Consider the following 22,152-nt stretch of genomic DNA (forward strand, 5'->3'; position numbering starts at 1 on the left):
TAATTTCAGACACATTGGATGAGCTTGGTCAGAAGCCTCACTTCTTCTGCCCTTGGCTTTCAAGACTGTTTTGGTGCCAATTGGCTTTCTCTGGGTCTTTTCCCTCATCAATACGGCATGCATCCTACTTTTCCAAATGAGTCCCTTACAAAGCCACCATTATTTCAAAAGACATTCCCATAACCGAAGCCTTACCTCCCCATCAGTTTCACTAACTAAAAACCAAAATCCTTTTCTTTTCCCTCACTGTATCTTTCCTACTTATACTCTAAGTGAAGAATTACACAGCAGGATTGCTTTAGAAAAGGTAGCAGCCATTAGAAGAACCACCTCTTAAAATATGACCATCAGAGCTAAGGAAATTAGAAAGATAGCATACAATAAACTTATATGCCCCCAATATATGATGGGGGGCAGGGGAGAGGGGACAGGAGGGATAGTAAAATGGAGAAGGGGAAGGTAATGTTCTAGAAGAAGAACAGAATTGGGGCAAAACAGTCTGTCCCTTGCTTTTCGTTCATTGACCACTCTAAAATTTAGTATAAATATATTACCTTTCCTACTGTCTTTCTCACACATGCACGCATGCACACACACACACACACACACACACACACCATACTCCATTCAGATTACCCTGATCAAAGCTGAAAGATGAAGAAATAGGAGCCCCAGCAAATGCCTTACTTGTTACCAAGCCTTGCATTATGGGCAGTTCGAAACCCTGCTGAAATCATCAACTCAAAAACCAATTCCCTTTGCACTGCAACTGTTCCCAACATCATCTCAGCCACCACCACACTGAAACCCCTCTCCACACCAGTGCACAGTTGTCTGTGAAGAAAAGTCAGGGAAGCCTTACAGGAACAATGGCTCCTTTGCAAATTGCTGCTGCATCAGAAGAAAAGCTGAGGCAGGCAGAGACTATTTTATTTTACACACCGCAAACAGACAAACAACCCCCAGATTTGGAATCCAGAGTTAACAAAAGCATTAAATCCATCGGGCTTTGAGAGGGGGCAATGTTTTTTCATATTTCTCCTCTGCTACCATTATTTATATAACAAATGGCTACAAAATGCAATCATGTCAGATGTTGGAAATAAACTCTTTGGGGTATAGCTATTTTTAAACAACCCATAGTTATAGGGATGTTTTAAAAACATGCAAAAGCTGAGTTTGTGTTTTAAATCCTATGTGGTCTCAGGAACTCTGTATTGTTAGCCTGGTGCTAACCTATGGAACAGAAAAGCTTTTCAACAGAGCCTGAACTCCCTCAGGAATGATGATGTTTTTGAGAGTTGCAAAAACTCCAATTGGCCATAGATTGAAGCCGAGTATTTTCTAGGCAAATACATGGGAATCCCTGGTGCTTAGTTTTTTCCCCTTTGGAGAGCATTGAACTTCTCTTGCAAATATATTCAAAGTACTTCCTCGCCAGAAGATCCTATTTACGGACACCAGGAGCAAGCATTCCTTCTCTGCCCCCCTTCCTTTGCCCATGGGAATCAGAAGTTTCTAAAAAGAATGCTACATTCTTGGGGATTATTTGCATGAGTGGATTATTTGCGTCACTCTCTGAGAGGTTATATTCCTGGTCTCTATTCCAGTTATCCAACCTTACTGCTCCCACAAAAGATTCTTCCCCAGTCTACTAGTGACTCCAATGATTGACTCCCTGGCCCCTGCAATACCCATCTCCAACATCCGAACACTCCCACCCCAACCCCACCACTCTTCCCGCTCCAGCCCTGCCTAGGCTCTTACTCACATAGAGGAAATAGAAGGTTCAGCCTGAACCTGGGGACCAAGTTTTATTTCCCTTCTCCTTCCTTTTTTTTTTTTTTTTTGTTGTTGTTGTTGTTTTTAAGATATTTACTTATTTATTTGAGAGAGAGAGAGAGAGAGTACACACAAGCAGGGGGAAGGGACAGAGAGGAGGGAAAAGCAAACTCTCTGCTAAGCAAGGAGCCGGATAGGATGCAGGACTTGATCCGAGGACCCTGGGATCATGACCTGGGCTGAAGGCAGCTGCTTAGTTGCTTGACTAGCTGAGGCACCCAGGCACCCTACTTCCTTTTTTCCTAGCCAAGGTAACACACGCCCTCAAAACTGTCCTCAGGTCCCACTTCTTGTGTAGGATTTCCCAAGCTCTGATAATGTTTATGATCTATTATTAAGAATAATAAAAGTAGTGTCAGCTAGCATTTATTTAACACTCTGATCCTGATATTAAGCATAGAATCATTCGCTTCTCGTTTTAAAAACCCTTGAAGAAAGCACCATCGTTACCTCCATTTCGCAGCTGTGGAAACTGAACTCAGACAAGTTCTGCCTGATGTCAACGGAAGACTCCAATGAGGACGAGTTCAGAATTCATTGTAGGATTCTGGTGGCTTGGGCAGGAGTGGGAGGATCAGTCGAGAGAGAGTCTTAAAAGGATGGGTATTTGGATGGTAGAAGCTGCTCCCCTGAGAGGAAGGGCTTTCCTTACACACACCTCTGTGGGAATGAGGTCCTCTCTGTTGTTATTCAGGCAATTGTCATTGTTTCCTCCGGGTCACTTTTCAAGTGTTAGAGAAATTTTTAAATATTTGAGAAATTATCCGGCCAGTAAGAGAAGGCAGGTGTCTATTTTGCTCATCTTAGAATCCCCACCACTCAGCCTGCTGTGAGTACTCAGAAAATACAGATTGAATTTATCCAAAAAAGGAAAGGAACATTTAAAGGAGTTCCTCCTCATTTAAATCATAAATGGAATGGAATGACTTTAGAGATGAAAATGAGATTTTACAAGATCTTAAAAACAAGATGTAAAAACTCTTTCTGTCTTTCTAACCAAAAGAACAAGATCAAAATGTGATTAGGGGAAGAAAAAACAAACTAAAGCAGAATGGAAGACACTGAGTCCCTAGTGTCTACTTTCTGCAATAAACACATAGCCAGGGTGACTTTAAAAAAAAAAATCTATATTTTTCTAATGATCAGAAACTAATCAGATGCAAAGATTATGATATTTTCATATCTCTTGTCATTTGTTAGTCTGTGTCTAATAACTTTGGAGCCAGTCTTTAACCTTCCAGATTCCCCAAATTTTGGATAACTTAAGTATAAGGTCCTGTGTTACCTAGAGAAATGCAGAACTCCCTTCACTTATCCAGTTGGAAAAGGAAACGCTCAAATGAGTTGCAGATCCAAGGAATCCTTATTTAGTTATTTCTCTTCGGTCAGCATAAGGTCCCTCTGCAAGTACAGAATTTAAATTTGTCACATGGGAGAAACGTGTCTTCTTTCTACCACTGAGGTCTCAGACCTTGAGGAGTTGCATTTAGATGTCGAACCTGGTTTTTATGTGCTGGTGACAGAAGAGTGTTAACTAATTTCATCTTTCATGAAGTCTAGTCTTTACCCAGATGAAAGGGTGATTTCCACAGATAAGCAGGAGTGTGGAGCTCCTTACTGCTTTTGTAAGCTGAGACAATAGGTCCAGTCCATAACAACACCAAATAAGGTATCTTGGAAAGTGATGGAATCCATCTGCTTTCAGCTCATGACCAAGGGGACCAATCCCAGGAAACTGGCCTCAAAGGAAGGCATGGTCTGCTGACTTCATTCTCACCATTCCATCCCAGCAGCCATATATGCAGTTCTTAATATTAGTGAAAGTATAAGTTGGAAGAAGTTTTTCATTCTTAGAAAACTTCTAAAAAAAAAAAAAAAAATCCCCCCCCCCCCCATATCCTGGGGCCTATGTTATTTACCAGTTGGAAATGCTAGCAACTGGAAAGTAGAAGGTGGTTTGTCCGGTCTTCCCAGTCCCTCACTCGGAAGACCCATGAGGCTGACAGAGCGTTTGCCTAGGTGTCTGTTTCAACTTAGTGGGAATGTTTGATGAGTCTCATTGATGGTTGCATCACCATAAACTAGATATTATATAACAAATTTTTGTTCTTGGATATTTAGCTAGTTCCATCAACATTAAGTTAGAATAGACCTTGAGGAAGCAGAGTGGGAGGTTTTCTTCAGTCTGGCTGGAGTTTTCCTGTCCTATTTCTGTGTCTTTTCAAATGGTATCTTGAGTTTACAACCAGCTAGCTCTTGCTAGAAGAAAGCAATTGCTAGCGCACTTGCCATCTACCAGGGCCTTTCCTCTAAGGACTGACAAAGCATTTGATGCACAGCACATGTATAAAGGTGTGAGCAGATAAAGAGATTTGCCGTAGTTCATCTCCCAAGAAATACTATATTTTACCTGTCTGTCTCACTGTACATTGGAAATGCCATAAAGTCTCACAGGGAAGAACTCTGACATCCTTAAATAAAAGACACCGAACCTACTTACGTGTTTATCGTGTCAATATTCCTAGTAGTTAGAGAGACTGCAGAGAGAACGTGCTTTCTCTCCCCATTTTATTAAGTCACTAAAATTTTGTGGTTTGCTTAGGAGGGAGCATGAGCCAAGTGGTAGACCTAACTCCCTCCTTTTGTCTGGGGATCATGACACCATTGTAACCACAAACATTTATCTTTCGTTCTCAGCAGAGACAGGTAGCCTCTTTGGATCATCCTCCGCAGAATATAATCCTTGCTATGCAGAGCTGGTATCCACATTGTTAGATCTTACCGCTGACTAAACTCCATTCACTGTTATAAAAACCTGGTGTGGAGGGAAAATTCTAGATGATTTAAAAAAAAAAAATTAAGGCATAACTTTTTTTTTTTTTTATTAGTGCTTTTAATTTAAAGAATTGAAATTCCTCTTGAATGGCTTTCAGGGATCAAAATTTTCCAGAATAAGAATCAGAAATCCAGATTTTCTGTAGGAAGGCCATGAAGTAAAATAGAAAGGATGGATCCTACTGGGTTTACCGTTCTACATCCTAATTTTTCACTCAAGATTGTTTGATAGCCCATCCATATTGATACGTATGGGTCTAATTCTTTTTAACTGCTGTAGATTTTTCCATTGCATGAGTAGATCCTGTTTTTTTGGTTCAATACCCCTTTCCCTTTCCCATCTGTCTGGAAGTCCACTCAAAAGAGGAGCCAGGAATCTATATCCTGTATATCCTTTCTTCTTCATTGGAGCTTTGGAAAACTAAACAAGACAATAACATGAAATGACTAGAACCCTTTTGTTATGAGGTAGGACAAGAATTAAATCTAATTCTAGTTTCTTACTTTCTTACATGTGCTTTCCATCTAGGACAAGATTGCTCAAGCATTCTTTTTTTTTTTTCTAAATAACATAATGGCAATCATCCATATGTGAAAGTGATGGGAATGTAAAAATAGATCATTATGATTAGTTGGGCCTTAATGCCACAAACTCAGCCCAAAATAATGTTGCTGAGACCCAAAAACAGTCCATTTGCTGCTCATAAGTGATAGTTTAAGCTGCTGAGCCGATGAGGTCCAGGATTCTCCTTGGTCTCTCGATGGACAGTAATGCTGCTTGGACCATAATTTTCCATCCTTCTTCTTGGAAAGTCTGACTAGCGGCCGCTCTGTAAAATGAACCTTGGAAATAGGACTTCTGTGTCACACCATCTATTCGTGAAAGAGAGCTATAAAAATAAGCATTTACCCCAGAACCTAATGAAGACATGGCAACCAGCCCGAGGGAAATGCCGTGCCTTCAGCCTCTCTTTTTTAAATTCCCTTGTAGCTTTGTTTAGTTTCAGGATGGAGTGAAGACCTCAGTCGTAGGAAGACGTTTGTGTTTGCTGAACTTGTTCATTCAGAAAGTGGTTGAAAGAGATAAGAAGGAGTAACTCTGAAAAGAGCCAACACTAAGAGAACTGGGAAGGGCATACAGAATAGTATGTCCACAATTTTGTTGCTCTCTGCAAACTACCTGAAACATTTTAGTAAGACTATTCTATGGGATAACACCTAGTATTCTAATATAAGGTAGATCTCTCTTGGTTCCTACACAAAAGTAAACTCATAGGTTGGGCACGACTTAGGCATAGAACAAATCAGTCCAGTCTTGGACTGGACTCAGACTGGACTCAACAGTGGATGAGGAAGGATGTCAAGGAAACCACGTTTCCCTAACTGTTGTTTCCCTAACTGCTTCCCTATTTCTTGTGAAATTGGCATATCCTTCCCTAGAACCATTTGAATCAGTTTTACTCTCTTCACTAAATCATCCTACAGCTTGATTTGATGGTATCAACTCTTTCCATCAATTCCTGAACATACCCTATTGGTCTATTTTCCTTTTTCTTAATATTAGAGAAATAAGTGTTGTTTGTTTGTTTGTTTGTTTGTTTGTTTTTCCCTAGGGAATTCAACCTGTTTTGTTCAACACCTTCGCCATTGGAAGATAGCCTCTCAGGCTGTAGTAAGGGACCCAGACTGTCTTCCATTCAGACTGATTTTTCTTCAGTGGGCTGCAGGATATTTGACATTATACTATGTCATCTGTGCTTCCACTATGCTTGTGAACAAAGCAATCATCAGGCCCTCTTGACATAGGAGGGAAAGAGTACTCTGAGATGTGCTCCTTTTCCAGGGTCTACACCGTCATGTCCGTGGTAGATCTAGACACCCAAAGACAGAATCAGCAACCCTGGGTCTCTCTTGGAGTTATTTCTGACTACTATTTCTAACTTGTTTCCATCATTCAAGTTTTGTTATCCAAACACACCTTATCTATGATTTCCTTGGCCTCTGATTATTTCCAATTTTTTTTTAACCTTTCAAAACTACTTGCTCTAAACAACATCTCCCAAGCTGATTTTGTGTGTCAGGTCTAATAAAATTTGAAAAAAGTTGACTAAGTGCCTATTGGTAACCATTCATTCATTATGTATAGGCCCACGTGTGGGATATTGTGCCAAGCAAAGGCAAGAGATGGTTTCCTGGCTTAGAGATATCACAGTGTAGGCTGGAGAGCCAATCCTAAACCGATGTGACTGCAGGAAGACCATTACCATGCACAGAATAGTAGAGAAAATTCATTCAACCAACATCGAGTGCCTACAGTGAGTCAGGCTCTGGACCAGGCACAGTTTGTATAGTCATGAACAGAATAAAACAACTTATAATTAAGAAATAAATAAAAAAGCAAATAAGTAGCCCAATATATAGTACATTGTAAATACTGTGTATCATAGATTGTGGAATGTTTAGGTTTGGTGGGCGGTGGGGCAGAACTTTAAGAAACCTGCTTTTAAAAAGTGGGAAGGGCTCTCTTCCATGCTGACATTTCAGCCAAGGCTGGATCTAGTCATTGGAAATGTAGGAAGAGAAACACCACAAGCAGAAGCACTATCACAGGTGGCAGGCCTCAGATGGGTGAGAGCTTGGCATGCAGAGAAACCAGAGTGGGCTAGAGCCCTGGGGACTAATGCACGCTGTGTATACAGAGCTCTGATGGCCAAGAAAAGGGATTGTGATTTCATGTATGATTCAGTGGGAAGCCTTAGAAGAGTTTGTAAAATGAAAATAAGACCTCATTTGTGTTTTAAAAGATTATTCTGGTTGTTCTGTAGAAAATGAAGTGGGGAGGGGGCGCCTGGATGGCTCAGTGGGTTAAGCCTCTGCCTTCAACTTGGGTCATGATCTCAGGGTCCCGGGATCGGGCCCCATGTCAGGCTCTCTGCTCAGCGGGGAGCCTGCTTCCCTCTCTCTCTCTGTCTGCCTCTCTGCCTACTTGTGATCTCTCTCTCTCTCTCTCTCTGTGTCAAATAAATAAATAAAATCTTAAAAAAAAAAAAAAAAGAAAAGAAAAGAAAATGAAGTGGGCAAGAGTAGATATAAGGAGATTATTGAAGTAACTCAGAGTTAAAACAATAGCACTTTGGGCCAGAGTGATGGAGGTTGAGATAGAAGAGTGTGGTAGATTTGGGAAGTAGAAAAGACTAGGATTTGGCAATGATTTCAACTTTGGTGTTGAAGCAAAGGGAAGCACCAAAAATAATTTCCAGGTTTTGATCATCTTAGAGACTGGTGGTGTTATTTATGGAGTTGTATAAGACTGAGAAAGGCTAGATGGGTGATGAGTATTAAGGAAAGCACTTGTGATGAACACTAGGTATTATATGTAAGTGATGAATCACTTAATTCTGCTCCTGAAACCAGTATTACAATATATGTTAACTAACTAGAATTTAAATAAAATTTTGAAACAAAACAAATAAGACAATGAAAGGAATAGGTTTGTGTTATGGTGGGGGGACTCAGGGATAATTTGAATTCCCGGAAAGCTGTTTGCATCATGGTGTCCAGCAGAGCAAGAGAAATGCAAATCTGGATGTTGAGAATGTGGTTTGGAGCTGGCAATAGAAACCTGAGATTCATCAGTGAAAGAATGGTAGCTGTGTGTCTGGCTAAACTTACACAAAGATAGAAGTGAGGAGAGCCACAGGACAACCTTGGGAGCTGAGTAATATTCACAGTGCAAGAGGGAGAAGAAGAGGAAGAACCAAGGGAGGAGATGGAGAAAGTGATCAGAGTGGTGGAGATATTAACCAAGATTGAGCATGGGCAATATTGTCTGACTTGCCACTGATAAATACTTCGCCTTTCATGATAACGATAGCTCTTTCTGAAAATGTGTGATGAGCTGTAAAGCATTCCTTATATGTAACTAATACATCTGTAATGTACGATATTTTGGAAGTAAGGAAACCACGTAAGAATCTGAGCCTCAGCAAATTACAATCACAGCAAGACTCCAGGTCCTGCCCAAGGTGACTTGCATTTCATGGCCTGAAGGAAATGGGAGATGTCCCTTCCAAATGACGTTCACATTTATTTAATATGATCAATAATAAAGTGACCCAGGATTTTGGAAAAATTCCTTTCTTACCCACTCCTGCTCACACTGCTACCCCCAGTCCCCCCCCCCCCAGGACTGCAATATGGGACCTGCTGGTGATAGCATGTGCTGCCATCCCCAAGCCCTTGTTCTCCAACTGTGTGTGGCTTCTAGCACTTAAATGAAATCTTATTTATTCACAGATGCCATTTTATAGAACTGTAAAAAAGGAAGCACATGGCTTCTGGAGGGGGCGTGCAGCTCCAACATGGCCTTCCACTCTTTTTGCAGTAGGATGTTATAGCTCCAGGCTCTGTGCCTCCCCCCTTGTAAGTTCAGAGAAGCTCAGTTGTGAAGAAAACTCTGAAAATGGGAAAGTTACCTGTAAAGCATTCTGTACCATCTGTATGGCTAGACTTCTGTGTGCCATCTGTGTGGCTTGGTTTCCACATAGCTGCTTTAAAATAGATCTTCATGTCTGAGTAGTTAATTACAAATGTTTTATGCCCCCACATCATTACTTGTGATCATAATAGCGAGATTGCGACTCTGGCATTTTATTTGGTTTGAAAACCTAGGAAGACATGCGTGATCTATCTTATCATCACAAATCTGTGGGGAGAGAAATGCAAAACTTTGAATTTTGAAATTCAAGCAGTTCCTTAGGATTTCAACCCTTGGGGGAGGCTTATTTTGCAGAAGCAGAACCTTTGGCCACAGCCTGGAGTTGACAACTATAACAGGAAGTATTTACTTCTGAGACAGGGCCGTGAAAGGGGCTCCTAGGTGGGAGACACAGGGTACTGTCTTGGGTAGCTGATGCTGTCTTGGGATATGACCAAGAACCCTGCCTCATGAAATATTCTGCCCCTCCTCTATGTTCTCCAGACAACTAGAATATAAACTGTGGCATAATATCCCACTTCTGTACCTAAGGGTGAGACTCAGCTACAAAAGACTGGCTCCTTATCCAGGATCTACAACTGAGGAAAGTCGACAAACTCGACAAGCAGAGCTTAAACCTGAGAAAATACACTCGTAGGCAGAGCAGGTCTTCAGAACACGTGTTTTACAATCTCAGAGAACTGCAAGAGGCCACTGCTCCACATAAAAGAATCCAGACATAAAGATGATAACTTGGGGTGATAATTTTTTTTTAAAAAATCAATGGATCCACAGAACAGTAAAATAGACATCGCTGAAAACAAATTAGTGAACACAAAGATAGATCAAGTCAAGGGAATCTTCTAGCATGAAGAGAAGCATGGAGAAATGCTGAGATATAAAAACTGTATTTAGGAGTTTAGTCTATTTAATCCAACATCTACTTAATACAAGAGAGAAAGATACACTCAACCATATGAAATTACTTCTAGAAATGAAGAGCAAGACATTGCGTCTTTTATTGAACGAGCCCCTCACGTACCAAATGCTAAATGCCCCTGTGTACCTACTATTAACTCCTTATAACCAAATTTGAGAAACAATATTCGGAAAAATTCTGAGGGTGAAATAACACACTTCTCAGCAGCAACACTGGGTACAAGAAAACAATGGAACATTAAGTGGAAAATTCTGAAGAAAAATATTTTTCAAACTGGAGTTCTACATTTAGTCAAACTGTCGTGAAAATGAAAGGGAAAGGTGAATTCTTTGGAGACACTCGGAGTCTAGGAAGCTGATTATTCATAAATCCTCTCTTGAGGTTGTACTCCTCCAATAAGAAAATGAATCCAAGAAAGAGTAGCAAATGTGCAGTGAACAAATAAATTCATAAAATGATGCTTAAATATTAGTCATAAGGACTTTTTTTTTTTTTTTCGGTCCTCTGGAATCTTCTGATCCATAGTCAGACGCATTATCCATTGTGCCACTGGCCCTGTGCTTTTTTTGGTCATTTGGAAGTAAAATTGCAGATGATAATAAACTTGGGATGTAGCATGGAATGCGGTCCTGGGGGAGAGGGGGGGATTTTTGGTGGGTAGGGGAGATTTGTTGGGGGGAGAAGCAGGCCATTCTTCCATTGCTCAGAGTCAGGGTATAGAGCTATAATTAACTCCATAGATATTCTCATCGCAAATATATGTGTTACGGGTGTTGAAACTTAAACGTATTCACAGATAAGAAAGTAAAAATAATCATTTTCAAAGCAGTAAAGGAAAAATGAAGCCAAGGCAATTGGTGAATCAAAATCAAGGGAAGGAGGAATGGGAGGTAGCTAGAAAGCCTAGTAAATAAAAATGAAAAAATAAATATGAGGGAGATAAATCCAAATACATCTGTAATCATGACAAACACGAACAGGTCAACTTGATCCAGAGATAGAAAGCTCTATCCCGGGCAGCGTGAAGGGAAAAGAAATAACATGTTTAAATGTGACAGAGGACAAGACAAAACTGCCATTATTTGCATACTCTGATTATCTTTTAGAACATCAGTGCTGTTTGAACAGTGCTTATCCACTCCCCCCTGCAAAAGAGAGTCCTACCCCACACAATGCCAAATGATTCATGACCTAAATATAAAAAGACAAAAGGAAAAAAATGTATGTATGCATGTATGTGTGTATATGTGTATTCACACACACACAAACACACACACACACATATGAAGTATTTATTAACTACTTCAAAATTAAATTTATAAATGAATCAGATATCATAAACTAAGTCAAAAGACAAGCAAAACTGAGAGGAAAGATATTTGCAATATAGGCAGTAAGGATGTGATTTGCAAAAATTACCGAGTTTGGTATTGTCAGTTATTGACTGTGAAAAATGGAAAATGTAACTCTCACCACGGAGGACTATGTGACAGTCTCCTCTAAAATTAAAGCCATGCCTCCTTGATGAGCAAGCAAGTGTTACTTCCATAGGTCTGACTTAGAAAAACCGTGCGCATTTGCACGGGGACACTCAGGAGAAGTTCTGGAAGGATATACCTCAAATTGGTAATAGCAATGGAGTCTGGGGAGAAGATGAGGATGTGTGTTGGGGAAGGCAGAGGGTGGGGTGCAGAGGGCCACTACTGAAGGCTTTCTCTGTGATGTTTCGTAGTTTTACAGGAAGAATGCATATTACCTAAAGTAATTAAAAATGAACTTTTCAGAATCCTCAAAGGTGGGAATTTTATATTCAGTTTTGCAGTATTCAGAATCAAAGCCTCTTCCACCGCAGTTGCAAGAAAAAGGGGCTTGTCTTGTCATACGGGGTTCCAGGTGGACCCCCGTGTTTATGTAATTATGAATTTCTGCGACAGTGCTCACTGGCTACGTCAGAAGAGTTTTTAGATGAAGATGAAATTTATATACACCCTTCACATTGTCTTGATGGATTTTTGGCTGGAAATTATCTGCGTTTATCTTTAGGCCTACCAATTTTAAATGTTTAAATATCTGTAATTTTGTTGTTGTTGTTGTTTAACGCTGATGTGGTTGGACTTAATTTAGCTCACCATTTGGGATGGTGAAATCTTAAAAAGTACATCAAAGGGAGATTATTCTTTCCAGTCCTATTTCAGGTCTGCAGAAAATGGTAGGTTATGCACTTGAGTTTTTAACTTCTTTATATAAGTGGCATTAAACCAGCCATAAAATAATTGCCAATGATAACAGCATTGTTTCACTGAGCTTTTTCTTCATGACTCTGAGTCATTTGTCCTCCTCAGAATGAGAAGTGTCTTTTTTTGTTTGTTTTTGGGGGTTTGTTTTTTAAAACTAGGTTCTAAATATCCAACTCGTGACCATATTTTTCTTCTGCGTTGGCTTTTTTTTTTTTTTTTCTGTCAGTCATTATATTTCTTTAGGAAACTTCTTTAAATTTTTTTAAGGGAAGGACCAAAGCTAGCAAAGAAACAGATGTATCCCATATAAAATATGCAATAAATCTTGTCCCACAAATTCTTTGCTCTGAACTTTCTGACAGAAACTGTCAAATATCCACTTTAATTCAGGTATAAAATGTTCACTCCGTGTCATGGCGCCAACAGCCATATGCCAGAATAAAGTTAGTGACCAGCCATAAAAATAGCAGCATAAGCACCTTTGAAAAGGTGCAAGTCATCGTGGGTGAGAATGAGCCATATAAATCCATGGGGAATTAATCTCGGCTTTGCTACTATCCTGCTGCGCATTTACAATGCAGGAGTAGTAATACTTTTAAAAGGAGAGAGAATAAGAGAGCCGTGTGTACACCTAATGAGCTTGTGGGAGGGGAGAAGGTGGTTCATGGATCAGAAAGCAATAGCTTTTCCTCCCCCTCCTCGGAGCTCTGGAATCCCCTTGAAGAGGGCAGATCCGAGCCTGAGTTGAACATGTGGGGTGGTTCTTCAGCCTTGCATTGCCTGGCTTCGCAGATCATGTGAAACCAATCTCCCCGAAGGGCAATCACAAGAAATGACTTCAGCTTCATAAATCATTGTTATCATCCCACAGGAGGAGGTAATGCTATGGTTTTTCTCCAGTAAAACATTTCAAGCCTCTGGTTTCAGGAGCTCTTTCTTTCCTTCCTTTCTTTTCTTTCTTACTTTTTCTTTCTTTCTCTCTCTCTCTTCCTTCCTTCCTTCCTTTCTCTCTTTCTCTCTCTCTCTCTTTCTCCTTGCTGAAATCAACTTTATGCCATTTGCACAACTAGCTTCAGGTTCATGTCTGAAGGAGACAGTGGTACTTCTCCAATTTACCTACTATTTGAATGTTTCCTCCTCTCTCCAATTTTATGCATGAGGCGTGTGTGTGTGTGTATGTGTGTGTGTCATATATTCAGAGAGCTCACACTTACTTCCAAGCATATATTGACCCTCAGTATTTTTTCCTCTTAAAGATATTTTCTTTATCTTGTATTTTCCAAATACAGGACAGATATATTTGGTTTAAGCATAGTGGAAAGAAATTTTAGCTTATTTTGCATCATAGGACATGATCTTAACACTTGTGGCCATCTAAAACATTTCTAAGCTACAGAAAGCAGAAAACTGACGGGTAGAGAAACAGATTATTTCCAAGTTGAATCAAAAGATAAAACTCCAATTTAATTACATATGATAATACTTTAATAGTCCTTCATGGGCGCCTGGGTGGCTCAGTGGGTTGGGCCGCTGCCTTCGGCTCAGGTCATGATCTCGGGGTCCTGGGATCGAGTCCCACATCGGGCTCTCTGCTCAGCAGGGAGCCTGCTTCCTCCTCTCTCTCTCTCTCTCTGCCTGCCTCTCTGCCTACTTGTAATCTCTGTCTGTCAAATAAAAAATAAATAAAATCTTAAAAAAAAAAAATAGAACTTCATAACCAAACGTTTCTCTCCCACAAGATCTTATTGAAGAAATGTTGTCAAAAATTATTTTGAAATGCTTTCTTGGGATTCTAAAAAATTAAAATATTTGAATAGATTTCATACCCACTTTGAAAGAAAGGCTTGTTTTTCAATAATTCTTTTCAGTCATTACCAATTCAATGATAAATGATAAATTGTCCTTAAAAGTATTCATTTGAAAGTTGACGTAGGCTTCAACACATTAAATGAAAAAGCAAGAAACTGAATTATACATTCAGTATGACTTCAACAATAAAAAACAGCACAAATGGCTTTGTGATTATAAACAAACACCTACCTTTATAGAAATGAGTCAAAATATTAGCAGAGGCCATTACATAAGAAGAACTTCTGCACTGTGTTTATGTTTTTTCTTTTTTTCCCCCTCAGATGTCCTCCCATGAGGAGTTATTTTAAAATCTGGGGGAAATTATAAAGATTCAACAAAAGGGGAGGAGGAGGAGGATGACAGTTCTTGGTGAAAGTGGACTCCAAAGGTGCCACCTCAAATTCTATTAAACTCACCATCAGCACGTTTACCCCAGCAGACTTACAAGTATAGCACGGTCAGTTTGAAAACCAAACCTCGGGGCGCCTGGGTGTCTCAGTGGGTTGGGCCTCTGCCTTCGGCTCAGGTCATGATCTCAGGGTCCTGGGATCGAGCCCCATCAGGTTCTCTGCTCAGCAGGGAGCCTGCTTCTCCCTCTCTCTCTCTCTCTCTGCCTGCCTCTCTGCCTCCTCGTGGTCTCTCTGTCAAATGAATGAATAAAATTAAAAAAAAAAAAAAAGAAAACCAAACCTCATTTCTTTTTACTGACTTGGATAACGATGGCTTCTGCTAATGGTCCTTCTACATAACTTCTACTGGCAGAGCAAATTCAGCATGCTTTCATGTAGGAAATATCTCCTACACTGTCTTCTCTGGGATTCCCAGTTCTCCCAGTACTTTCCTTTCTTGGACACATCTCCAGAGAAACAGACTGTCACTACCTTCCCTGCAACTAGATTCTTGGTGGCATCACAACAATTGAAGTTCGGGTAATTTTTTGGTACCATTTCTAGCGGACCAATTTATGACAAATTCTTGACCCTAAGAAAGAGAATCAGATAAAGTATTTTGATATTTGGAGCAATAACAGCTATCAGGATGGTTAAACTTTTTTCAGTTCTTCGTTCCCCTATAGATCTGGTTTCCCAAGTATACTTAGTCTTTGCCAGGGTTCTAAAAGAAGACTGGTTTAAGGATAACAATGGGCATTATGGGATTACTTATGGACCTTCCAATGGTCCATTTCTTTTCATGATTAAATATCTGAATACTTATTTTTCCAAAGGGAGAGTTCCAATTACCTAACAAATGTCCCTTGCTGCAAAGGTACAAGTGGTGCCGTGTAAATAAATCTAGATGAAGAGGAAATCTCCTTTGTAAAGATATGGGCACGATGTACTATTTTATCTGATGTATCAGCATGGCTCCCCCCCCTTCATTTTTGATTACTTAAAATCAATCTTAATCAGTTAAGCTCTCTGACCATGCATATAACAGCTTTTATCCGCATTTTCATCTTTATAATGTGATTAAAACCATTCTTCATATCATATATATTCCTGAACAATTCATTAAGAGATGTAGGATGGTAACGCTATGGAAACTGTAAAATTTACGTTTGTGAGTGTGTGTGTGTGTGTGTGTAAGATACAAATAAAGGGCTTTAGGACTTTAATGTAGGTGGTTAGGCCTTTAAATTTAAGTTTTCAAATTCAAAATTAAAATTTAAATTTTCAAATGCTTCTTTCTCCATTTATGACTTCTCTCATTTTCTATGATGATATGACAGTTTTAGAGTTTTTCAGCAGGGACACATGGAGAATAACAGTGGGGTATAGTGAAAGCTATAGTGAGTAAGGGCACAAGTTCTTTTGGCCCCAAACCAGTTAGATGACCTTGGGCAAATCACTCACTTTCAGTGTGCTCAAGTGCTCCTTCCAAATAACATTGGTCATTTGTTTTTCTAATTATATTAAATGATGCTAGCTCTTCAAAAAAAAAAAAAAAAAAAAAAAAACAATGAAAAACATGTGAAAAACAAAAAGCCTATATCAACCAGGGAGGCAGAAATAGCAACTGTGATATCTTGGTATATTACTTTCTGGTATTTTTAATAGATACATAACTTATTTCTGCGATATACATTTTACCATAATTTCAGTCACACCGTATTTCCTGCTGTCCTTTGAAAACTCAATTTGTGGGATATTTGGATCTAGCACGTTTGCTTCAAGTCTCAGGAAGCTTACTGTAAGGACAGACACGTTCCTCAAGGAGGAAGAGGGTGCTCAACTACTCAAGATCAGTCTCACGGGAGCCTAAGAAAAGCTGAACAAGCAAACATCACTAGACAACTGAGAATTGTTGTGGTAGTGGTTGTGATGATTGCAATAATGATCATTTACTGAATACTGTGCCAAGTACAATGGCTGAGCACCTTACCAACATCTCATTTAAGTATTACAACCTCTAATATAGGTCCTATTATTACCTCCATTTATAGATTAGAAAACTCAGTGTTAGCTGAGTGAACCAACTTGCCCAAGGCCAACAGCAGGAAAGTCATGGAGCAATCTGAAGCTTTGCTTCCACTATTATCCACAGTGTAGAACTCTGATACGAGTTGGAAGGGTAAAATAATTGTATTAAACTGTTTCATCAGCAACTGATCAGCGAGTGGGTTGACTGTCCTCAGATCCCATTAGCTATGACTGGTGGGCTGAAGGGGTCACAGTTCAGTACACTGTCCTAGTATCATAAAATCCAATATTCACTTATTCAGTCCCCTACTATTTAACTTCACTCACTTATAAACTAGAGCATGAGAGGTTTACACCGGGCAGTTTTGTAGGTTTCTTCTAGCTGGTTCTCAGCTAGAAGGTTCATTTTATCCAGTATACAGATGGACAGGTTGAGAAATAAAGAATCAAGCGATTGCTCTCAATAACGGACAGTCAACAGAGGCTGTTATGGGAAACCCAAAGAAACACTCAGGGCCAGTTTTTTCCATTTGTTAATGCAGTGCTTAAAGAAATACCTGTTGAAAATCAAGTATTGAAATGCTATGAGGGGCGCCTGGGTGGCTCAGTGGGTTGGGCCTCTGACTTCAGCTCGGGTCGTGATCTGCCTACTTGTGATCTCTGTCTGTCCAATAAATAAATAAAATCTTAAAAAAAAAAAGAAAAAAGTAAAAAAAAAAAGTGTTTGAAATGCTATGAAATAAAAAATCGACCTTTGCTTTGGAGGAGCTCTACTTTAAATCAGAAAGAAAAATGAGCCTGGAGCCTGTTACCATATTGCTCATCAACCTGCCTACAAATTCAGACTAGCAGGGCTTTTGTAGTCGTTCTCACCAACCAATGAAGCAACAAATTACTTCCTTGTAAACACTAAGTTTGTAGTCTCGAATGCTAAGCATTTTGAATCTAAATTTTTTAAAAAGCACAGTCCATGCCTTCCAGAAATAATTATACATCTTTAGGCTAGTGCTAATATCAAGATAGGACAGAGTTGTTTGGGAAAGGAGAATTTCTTTCATTGTCAATATACCTGCAACTTATCACCAAATGGTTACTTAGAACCCTGTGACTCTGAACCCCACTGTCTTTGAAATGTCATCAAGGTGCTTGATGAAACAAAATGCGGACGGCCCTCTTATGAATCTTGCTTCTTTGAAATTCCTAAGACTTTCTAAATGATGATTAATTTGGTGTCCTTTCCCTGAATGATGAGACTACAGAATTCACACTATCCCTACATGACCTTTAAAAAATTCTAAAGTATTGTGGAAGGGATACACCTTCCCACTGGGAATGAGATGCCAGGGAGACAGGACAGACACAACAGGAAACTGGAGTTATATGAGTTCTCTAAGTGAAAATTATACTTTATGTTTGTTTAGAAGTATTTGTGAAGAAATAACTCCAGTGGGGCACCTGGGTGGCTCAGTGGGTTAGAACCTCTGCCTTCGGCCCGGGTCGTGGTCCCAGGGTCCTGGGATCGAGCCCTGCTTTGGGCTGTCTGCTGATGCCCAGCAGGGAGTCTGCTTCCCCCTTGTCTCTCTGCCTGCCTCTCTGCCTACTTGTGATATCTCTCTATCAAATTGAACAAAAAAAAAGGGAAATAACTCCAAGTAAAAACATTTTTTCAAAAGAGATGCCACTTCTATTAATGCTGACAAATTAAAGGTATATATGGGCCTATAAGATGAAATAACATGGAGAATTTCAGGCCCTGTTTGAGAATGCAACCACCTGACTCCCATTAATGTTAATGAGCCTCTCACTGGATCATTCTAAAATTTTACCCCCATGGACTGCTTTAAAGCATCAAGAGTCAGGAAATTTAGAATGAAAGCTGAAATTCCATCTTGGCACTTTCTCTCTGATGTATATACTTGTATGAAAAATGTGCAGTGTGGTGCAGCTTCAAGATACCACCTAAGTTTTTGAGAATTCTAGAGAAAAATATAGCTTGTTGGGGAGCAGCAGAGAACATTGGAAATAACCAGATTATGAGTCAAGAGACCTGAATGCAGGAAAGTCATTTCATCAACTTGGGTGTTTCACTTTCTTATTTCTATAACAAATTGCTGGACTAGGTTGTAGTCCAACCTATAGTACCTACTACAACCTAGGTAGGCAGGCAAGTTGCCTGCAACTTGGGCCTCTGACTTCAACCTAGGTTGTAGTAGGTTATAGATTATATTGCCTGACAAACTTTCTCAAGTTCTCAAGTTTCCTGTTACCTGATAGAATTGTAAATAGAAATAATGTTTACTTTGTAATAATTACTATAGAGAACAAACCAGAAGCATAATCTGATGAGCACTTGGAATTATACTGTGATCTCTTCAACTATACTCCACACCTCCACAAATAATGATTACAGTCATCCCATAATATAAAAGAATCATATAGTTTTTTCATTATAGAATGAGAGAGATTTTTCTAATCCAAATTATTATACCAGTAAGATATTTTATGAGGTATTTGAAAATTATGCCTGAGTTGTGAAATATAGGAATGGAAATGACGTAAGATCGTAAGTCACTTGCAAGCTTGATTACATCTGGACTCTGTGTTTTCAACCATTTATGAGAGAATCAAGCCCTGTTGCCCCAAGGCCATCATTGTGTGTAGTGGACTGACATCCCCCTACCATCTAGAATGGGGCTATTTCTGTGCATATGAAATGAGGACGACTGAGAGAATAGTTGGTCAAATCCCCGTCCATATTCTGCGGCTCAGATGAAGAAAAGCTCCAGGTGCCCAAGTTAGATGATACCAGTATTTAGTTTTTCTTTGATGCCCATAAAAATAATCAGTTCAGTGTCGTTAAACAGGCAATTGAAAATGGCCAATAAAAATGGCAGAAAAGATGAGCTCTAGAAAGTCTGATTTAACACAGGAGGATCCTAACTTAAGCATCAGCCCAAAGTTTGGACTAAATGACTTTTAAGACTCCTTGCAACTGGGTTCCTTTGATTTTATGACTCTAAAGGCCTCTTCAAGGTCTTTGGATACAATGTCTTTTGCTTAGTACTTTCATCAAAAGCCTGAGTTTCACTCTACTTTAACCTTAGACAGGTGACCTGGAAATCAAATTATACCCAGATACTGGGAAGCTTGATAGTATGCCTTTACCCAACCTCACACCAGTTTACACAGGAATTCTCATGGATGGCCCCTTACGCTCCTCAGCGTTATCATCCAACTCATTATTTGCAAATGTCATGTATGACAGACCAGAAATGATCCTCCTTCTAATTTAACCACCAGCAGGAAAACTTAATAAAACAAGTTTAGAGAGGAGGATAGCATCCTTCTTGGGCAAGCATACCGAGAGGAAAAATGCAAACATAAGACATCTCCCCCCATAGCTCAGTGGTTCCACATACGAATATCTACCCCCCTCCCCCACAAATGTTAAAAAGTCACCCCTCTTTCTGGTGTCAGTGTGCTGTTCCCTCTTTTGCTGAAAGCATTCTTTTCTCCTGGAAAGTGCATGACAGGGTGATTTTCTAAGCAATGAAAAATGACTGCATCAGATGGATAGCACATGAAGTGGAGTGCAGTCCCTTTGTTTCCTTGTCAGTATCACCTGGTTCCTCTATTTGTAGAGCTGCCATAAAAACAGCTTCTTTACTGTGCGTCCTGTTGGTTTATACCAACCATGTCAGGTCCATAAACCATGGGATATTAAAGTGTAATAGACTGTGTAAAGAATACTGGGAAGATATTCCAACCTTTATCCCTTGCCCTCACTCCACACTTAACCACCTCCCAGATGGGTATCCATAAATATGACTTAATTATGTTTGGCATAAAACCCCCACTTTCTTTGAAGAGTGATGTCCTTCTCCAGCCACTTTCTGTGCATGAATACCACCCTCCCCTCTTGAGCATAAAACTTTGAATATTTTGGTACATTTAGATGACAAGGGCTGTTCATGGTCTGAATACTTTCTCGAAGTGACATTCATAAAAACTTAACACTTTTCACAATAACTCTATTTTAAAATTATATTATGATACCAACAAAATTCAAGGGTCAGTGTTCTTTGTATATGCTATCATTCTAAATAAGATCCGGATGAAAACCAGTACTCTCTTACATTTGATTTTATTAGACTCTCTTCTACTTGGTTGAAAAAAAGAAGACAAAGATTAGAAATTGCTGTGGTGGGAAATGGGCTCTGATCCCTCAGTGGGGAGGTAATGAGCAGGGACTTTGGTCTGCTGGTGTGGGTCCCTTGTTGTCACTTGATTCACCTGTCAAGTAAGTGGAGTTACTTGCAAGACATTAAAGTTGAGAGATACAGATTTATTACTCCATTATGAAATAGATTTTGGTTGCTGCCCTCAAGAAGCACCAAGTCGGCCAGCAAATCAGAGAAGCAGGCTGCCAGCAAATAATATCAATACTGTGCCCCACATACGTGAACACAATGTTGTGGGAACTATGCAGAAAGAGCCATTCACCACTCAGTGAAGGAAAGACCCCATGGAGGTCTAATGAAAGATGTATCTTTTTCAAGCTTGGTTTTTTTTAAAGGAAGATGAGACATTTACAATGGGGGTGTTTGGAGAGGAGAAGGAAGGGAGGAGGAGGAATTCAGAGCAGAAGAAACAGTGTCCCTAAAAAAAAGGTATAGGAAACCAGGTTGAGTGGGTGGGAACAGCAAGGAGTCCCACTTGCCAGGAGCATGGTGGGTGTTGTGGGAAGTGGCAAGAGCCAGGTTGTGAAGGGATTACTATGCAACATGAGCATACTTCATCCTGGAAAGAGAGGACACTAATGAGTGCACAAGCACAGCAGTGGCATAGTCCAGTTTGCCTTCTAAGTTGGCATTTCAGGTGCAATGTTGAGAACTGGGTTTCCGGTGCTATGCAAGGAACCTGTTATAGGTCACAGAGCCTAGAGGTTAAAGAAGGATTCTTTGCTCTCAAAAACTACCTTTTTTAAACTAGACCCAAGTCATTATCTTTTATGTAGATGTGAGAGATGGTTCACTTAATCAGGCCAAAGAATGAGAACTCAACGATGATGAAATGAAAAAAATCATAAGCCCCTCACAACTTACCCCCCTGACTCCCAGGTAAATTTGCAAAATTATAAGTCAGTTTCTGTCTTTCCTTCCTGAGGATTAAATAAGACCCAAATGGGCAGCAACAGCAAATAAAATGACTTTAGGTCTGACATAGGAAACACCCTCCCGGAAACAAGACTTAGGCGCCCTGGTAAGGTCATCAGCTTTGTGAGTGAAATGTGAAAATAGTGAGGGTCTGACCTGGAAAGGATCAAAGCAAAATTATCCTCTACCGAGGGTGGTTGTAGACATTCTTAAGAAAGAAAGGAACAGGAGTTCCAGGGTGGCTCAGTTGGTTAAGTGACTGCCTTCGGCTCAGGTCATGATCCATGGGAAGTCTGCTTCTCCCTCTGACCTTCTCCCCTCTCATGCTCTCTCTCTCTCTCTCAAATAAATAAAATCTTAAAAAAAAAAAAAAAAAAAAGAAAGAAAAGAAAGG

The 22,152-nt window shown here is 39.8% G+C and overlaps 1 protein-coding gene across 5 annotated transcripts in view; it reads left to right on the forward strand.

The window, feature by feature from the left end:
- Window positions 1-22,152, forward strand: part of FMN1 (formin 1) — a 406,869-nt gene that overhangs the window by 348,780 nt on the left and 35,937 nt on the right. The window contains exon 17 of one of the 5 annotated variants that reach the window (XM_059181089.1): window positions 6,291-9,245. The exons of the other annotated variants lie outside the window; for them this stretch is intronic. Coding sequence (XP_059037072.1) covers window positions 6,291-6,478 — 188 coding nt within the window. The 3' untranslated portion in view covers window positions 6,479-9,245. Of the gene's footprint in view, window positions 1-6,290; window positions 9,246-22,152 lie in introns of those variants that run through there. 5 annotated transcript variants of the gene reach the window in all.

Source organism: Mustela lutreola, chromosome 7 (genome assembly GCF_030435805.1).
Source record: "Mustela lutreola isolate mMusLut2 chromosome 7, mMusLut2.pri, whole genome shotgun sequence".
Lineage (NCBI taxonomy): Eukaryota > Metazoa > Chordata > Mammalia > Carnivora > Mustelidae > Mustela > Mustela lutreola.